At 38.0% G+C, this 6599-nt stretch overlaps 1 protein-coding gene across 1 annotated transcript in view; it reads left to right on the top strand.

Annotated features, from left to right (window-relative positions):
• The window catches only part of LOC107672709 (AP-1 complex subunit beta-1-like), a 42477-nt gene that overhangs the window by 16307 nt on the left and 19571 nt on the right, over positions 1-6599 (top strand). The window contains exons 13-18 of the mRNA XM_016466010.1: positions 2017-2276; positions 2750-2849; positions 3420-3440; positions 3837-3896; positions 4559-4588; positions 4818-4961. Coding sequence (XP_016321496.1) covers positions 2017-2276; positions 2750-2849; positions 3420-3440; positions 3837-3896; positions 4559-4588; positions 4818-4961 — 615 coding nt within the window. The remainder of the gene's footprint in view (positions 1-2016; positions 2277-2749; positions 2850-3419; positions 3441-3836; positions 3897-4558; positions 4589-4817; positions 4962-6599) is intronic.

Consider the following 6599-nt stretch of genomic DNA (forward strand, 5'->3'; position numbering starts at 1 on the left):
CTGATTACAGAACTGGCTTTCTGACAAGATGCGCATTAAATATCGCATGCGATTTATCGTGCAGCCCTAGTTTTATGTTTACGCGATGTGATGCAACGCAATCACAGTATAAGTCATTATAATCCATAGTTATGCCCCCACTGGATGCAACAAATGCCTCATTTATAATGGGTTTTTAATGTTTTTGTCTCGTTGCTCCGGGAGACGGCATCACAGTATGGTAGGGGCGTAACATTTCCGTCACACGCTTGAGGTATTCGGCCATTCACAACGCACTGGATAGCTGGCCAATCACAGCACACCTCGCTTTTCAGACCGATGAGCTTTGTAAAAATCAACGCGTTTCAGAAAGGCAGGGCATAGAGGAGAAACAATAATGTACAGTATGTGGAAAATAATGCGTTTTTTTTAACTTAAACCGCATAAACACATTTCATTACACCAAATACACAAAATAATATTATTTTTAGCAATATCATATAAAGATCTTTTAGTTCATGCTGTTATCTTTTGATGTGTGAACAAAGCTTCACTAAACATCGTTTTGTAATGCAACTCCATCCAATAACTGCAATGAGCCTTGTGCTTTGTTACTTTTAATAATAAAGTATCAGCTTTCAAATTTTGTAAGTTTTATCACAAAATCCAAACAATGAATACTGATTTGATGCTCTTTAATGTGGCTTGACAGATCACTGTAGCCGCCTTAGTTCAAGTGGCAACGTGGAGCGCACGTGAACCGATCTCTTCCTCTCTCCTACTAGTTATAGCATGAAATAAACATTAACATACATGAACATCAGATGTTGAAAGAAAGAATACAGCTTACAGAAATATATCATGTCTTATGTAATAATTCATTCAGTGTTTCAACTGCAGAAAGATGTCAATAAACAACTTGTAAACAATGTCACATAATGTTGCGTTTAAATCAGGAAAGCCATTCAATGTCCATAGCTCGACTGTCCACTAGAAAAAAATACTTAACCTGTTAGTGATGTCTCATTTATTGTATGTTTGAATAAATCTAAAGCCACAGTTACAATGATTATATTTCAACAACGAATTGGAGTAGAAACATAATATAGGCCCTTTCATTAAAAAGTTGATATAAAAACTGCCTTATGTGTAAAAACTTTTTATATGAGTATTTATTATTATATCTAAAAATAAATAGCCATTTAATTTGGAATCTGTTATTGATTTAGATCTTAATTTTTATAGTAATGTACCAACTGACAGGATTCTCTGTATAGTTTACAGCATTAGAGATTTTCCTTTATAAAAACTGACATGCATTGTACCTCATATATATCCCAGTCTAAACTTAATCAAATCAAGAGCTTGTGAATCAGATTTGAATTGATTCGTGAAATCTGTGTCAATACCCAGTTTTAATGCAAAGCAATCATTCATGTCTCTTCAGTAGATTTGGATTAAACCACTTAATATGATTTACATTTACTTTGTTTTTATGTACCTTTGGAAACTTGAAAATGTTGATGACAGACTAGTTTAATGTTTGTGTGTATCGGCTAGGGAGCATGTATGTGTCTGTGTTAATATTCATTAATATTCAGAGAAGCCGTGAGCTTGTGCTGTCAGACTGGGATCGGAGATTGAATCTTGTCATTATTAACTTTGAGGTTCAGTGCCACAGGCTGTACTCGCCGCCAGGGTTCTGTCAGAATACCAAATGTCCTCCTTTATCCCAGGTGCTGTTTTATGGCCTCGAGATCTAATTCTCTCACTGCTGTTTTGCTCTGGGTGTTGCTGGCATACCACTTGATCTTATCACATAGATGAATTGGTGCTCAGAAGGAGTTTTGCATTATTTACACAAGACCCTGTCCTTCAGATGAGGTTTTGTGGAAAGAACCAGTCACCTCATTTTCTCTTTCTTCCTCTTTCTTCCTCCAAGATGATATACTCTCATATCATAAACAGTATATGAATCCCTTAGGTTCTCTATTGGGTTCTCACTTTCCCTGTATTTTGCTCTCTTTAACTTTGTAGGATTCTGATAATCCTGACTTGCGTGACCGTGGCTACATCTACTGGCGTCTGCTCTCCACAGACCCTGTGGCGGCAAAAGAGGTTGTGCTGGCCGAGAAGCCTCTGATATCAGAGGAGACGGACCTGATTGAGCCCACCCTGCTGGAGGAGCTTATCTGCCACATTGGTACTCTGGCCTCAGTCTACCACAAACCTCCCAGTGCTTTTGTGGAGGGCAGCCGTGGCGTTCAGCACAAGAGACTTCCTGCTCGTGCTGGCTCGTGAGTCTCTGTTTATATTCTTTTCTTATATTACTTTATGTATAGAGTAGCAGAAATAAAGATTTGTTTAAATAAAATAAAAAAATATATATATTATTATAGTTAATAATATATTTATAGTTAAATTATTATTTTACATTTACCTTATATATATATTAGGGCTGGGCAAGTTAACGCGTTATCGCGTAATTAACGCATTAATTGATTAACGCCGACAATTATTTTATCGCGCATTAACGCAGATTTTATTATTATGAAAGTCCGTTGTTCACTGGCACTGAAGTTTCCGATAGCACGTGAAGACAGAAGAGAAGCGCTCTCGCTCAGCATAGTGGAGTGCATCGTTTTGTTAAATTTGTGGTTTATTATTTTGAGTCGTTTGGGACACGGTAACACACGGCCTTCTCACAATATATTGCTTTACAGATCTATCACTTTTGCCACTGAGAAATGTTAACACAATCATGCTGCAGGAATCAGAAGTTCCGCGCTCCGAGCCATGGCTGGCTAAACGAACCACGCCCGAGCGCAGCACGGAGTGATCACACTAGTCAAACGAACCGGGCTTTCAGGGTCAAACGTGCTCGGTCACGGTTAAGATTGCCTAGTGTGAGTAGATCTATCACTCTTGCCGCTCAGTAATGTTCACGCATTGTACACCTCCACATCCCGCACACAAGTCTCTACCCGCCCACACCCGCACTCGCCCATCAAGTGTTGTCCCGCGCCCCACTCTGCGTTGGGTCCCGCGATCGTGCAGGTCTCTACTCGGAAGGTGCCTGTTATACTCTCCTGCCGCCTCTCACTTTGCTACAAACATAATCAGCCCTCAGTGGTGAAATTAGATTAATTTGTAGAAAAACGGTATAGAAAATTGAGTTAGCGTTGACCTGAAAAGGATCCAGACCTACTTCAATAAATCGAGATCATTCTGATCCCAGATCAGCCCCCTCCTCCTTAAAAACACATCCAAAGTCCCTTAACCAGTGTAATTGTGTCTTGAGAAATCACAGATGGTCTTGCATAATTACAGTTAATTTTACTTACCTGCATTTCCCCTCTGGTCTTCTCTTTCACTTTTTTCTTTCTTTCTTTCTTTCTTTCTTTTTTTTCCTCTCTCTTATCCTTACGCTACACTTGCAGATGGGCGATGAATCAGATACGGTAATTAAACTAAGTGAAAGAGGAAGCAGACACTTTCATATCATGCCATTTCATTAGGCTAAATTGGGGATCTGTTAGTATGTGTTTCTGATGTACTCATCACACCAGCAGAGGGCTGCTTCAGCTACTGCAGTCTACCTTGTACATTTACAGCCCCAACATTTTTATTTACAACCACTTGCAGCTAGTGTTGACATCAGTAAAATATGTTTATTTTGTCATTACACATCTTGTATAAACAGTCCTGGGCTTGCTGCAACCACATGTTATTTTTTAGGGAGTTATGGCAATATTTTCAGCAACTGTAAAGTTTTAGAAATCCCCAGCATCATTCCCCTCATTTCTTCTGCTTTCATCCATTGGAAACATTTCATCCATTTCTCATTCCTGTATCAGCCGGGTGGCAGGACAGAGGTGCAGTCTCCCCAACCATCTTCTGATTATAGTGAGAGAGAGGTCTGTGTGGGTGTTCTCACCTTTTGCGTTCATCCTTAAAAAGTTCCTCTGTACTGATTTTAGAGTAGTCCCTGTTGCCCAACATAAACTGGTTTTAGATCAGTATGAAGGAACCATAAGAGCACCTTTCCTCCTTTTTGTTTCAGTGTTTGAGTTTGTAGCATTAGTTGTAGTCACACACAAGTAGGCACGTCTCATACAGAATGTTTAGTATGTTGAAAGTAGGGGTGGGCCATATGACTAAATTTTTCATGATATGAGTAATTTTTTGTCACAATTCTATATGTATTTCACAGAAAAGTTATTTTATTTTATCTTTGTTATTAGAAATAAGTTTTTTTCAGGTGCAGTATGTCTGTTTAACAATAGCATTCAAGTAAGAAATACTAAAAAAAAAGAATAATCGAATGTAAAATAAAACACTAATATAATAATAAAATAGCAAAATCTTTATCGATTGACACTTCATATTGCCCAACCCTGGTTGAGCTTAAAAAGCCTAAAGAAACTGTTAATAGGACGTCTCACAACTTCCTTAGCAGCTGATTGACTTGTTTTCACCCACTGAGCTAGTCCCCCCTTCATCAACCTCTTCATAATTATCCGCATCTTTCCTGCCTACTGATCCTTACACTCATTTTTTGTCCTCTCTCTGTTCCCAGCTGGGAGGAGACATCGGCGGAAGCCCTTCGGTAAGATAGAGAAAGATTTTTAGCAAAGTTCACCCAGACTTTGATGAATGTGCTTCATTGGAGGAGTATTAGCATCAACAGAGGGTTTGCCTTCATTAATCAAAGAGCTGTTAAATTCCTCCTACACCTTTTTTTTTTTTAATCTTAGTTAATTTGTCTTTTTCATGATGGTCTTGTAACAGTCTGGGAAAGTTGTAATAGGTTGTAATACTCATCTCCCCCTGCTCAGATGGGTGCCGGTTTGGGGGTGGCCCCAGCAGCCATGCCTGCCTCTCTCGGCGGTGCTCCTGCTGTTGGAGGTGGATTGGGAGACCTTTTTGACCTTGGTGGAGGTGTTGGCATGCCAACAGGATCCTACGTTGCTCCTAAAACTGTAAGTATAGAATCAATCAATACTCTTAAGCTGGGGACACACTACACGACTAGCTGAAACATTCTAAGACTGACCTCAACACACTTAACGACTGTTTCAATCGACTGGAACAGATTTTAGTCTTTGACAATCGGAAAGGAGCACAAACCTAATGACTGAGTCACTCCACTACATAACACACTTAACGACTGGACAAATTCTGCCAAACCAAAAAACAACTCGCAAAAACCGCAGCATCTACCCGCGCTCCTGCCCCCGCAATACAGCGGACAACGCCGGTGAGCTTTTACCTATTGAAACGTTAAGGTCTGTTTTACTTTTCTTATGTGCTTAATTTAACAGAAAATATTAGGTTTTTTTTCTACTATGTTAGTGATCCTAATGAATGTCACAGCAATGTGTTTTGAATATGTTTTGCATTAAGTCCGATGCTACTCTTTCTTTTTGGAATTATTGAGTGCGTAGACACATTTCATTATGTATTTTCAAATGCCTATGCCTATGTTTAATTCCGTTAATTATAAAATTTCTATTGCTATTTTTAAACGTTTAGGCAAGCAATAATTTATTAATTATCTCATGTATGTCTAAAATCAGGGATTAAAAATGAACTGGTTCTAAGTAAAAAAAGGTAGGTAAAATTTTTTTCGTTACATTACTCGAGTTTGGCTACCGGTTAGAACGAAATAAAACATCACTTAATAAATTCAAGGCACTCTAATTTCCATATCCATTTGACACAAAACTATTATATATAATTAATATATTTATAAAGTAATTTTATCTCGTCATGTTCGTGATTTACGATTAAGGCTTCCTATATTCGTTATGAAGAAAATTCATTAGCCGCTATAAAATTCTTCATAACAAATTTTAAGAAGTTAGAAGTTGAGAAAAAATGGAATTAGCCTGTAGATAGGCCTATAGGCTAATTCTATTTTTTCTTAACTTTTATTAGAATGCAGATTGAAATAAAATAATTCTTGATCATCTTTAAAATTAGAGAAATCACTGACATAATTTAGGCTATAATTTTCTTCGACTGCAGAGAAAATTTACCTTTTATTCGAAGTGTTAACGAATTAAAAGAAAGTCAAGAAATAAATAACAACAAAAACTTCCGAGATTTTTCTTGTAATCAAGAAGAAAATATGACAAAATTACAAAACGAATGCTGAATGATGTTTGACAGTGCACGCATCTCCTCTGTATAGCTGCAATCGCTGGTGTCAGTCGCAAATATTAAACATGTTTAAAAAAATCTTTGTGATAACGACTGGTTCTTGAATTCTAAGATTATAATCTTTAGATACCACACACTATGCAACTTTTTCTGCCGACTGCAAACAGCGACTGAGCCCAACTGGAACAGACCCGGTCCGACTGGGCACGATCCATCATCAAGACCAAATTCCATTCATAATCGGCCTGACAGTCGTGTAGTGTGTAATCAATAACTTTGGTTATGTCTTCAGCAGTCTTTTATAAGCAGGTTCACCGCTTTTTTAAGTCAATTTGTAATACGGCAGTGTTTCCTGGACTCTTAAGTGGGTGTGCACATAGAACGTGCTGTGGTGTTCAATAATGGACTCTCCAGTCCAACAGAATGCAGAGCACATTTTTAATTGAAAAAAAAAA

This window comes from Sinocyclocheilus anshuiensis, unplaced genomic scaffold (genome assembly GCF_001515605.1).
Source record: "Sinocyclocheilus anshuiensis isolate Anshui unplaced genomic scaffold, SAMN03320099.WGS_v1.1 scaffold88, whole genome shotgun sequence".
Classification (NCBI taxonomy): Eukaryota; Metazoa; Chordata; class Actinopteri; order Cypriniformes; family Cyprinidae; genus Sinocyclocheilus; species Sinocyclocheilus anshuiensis.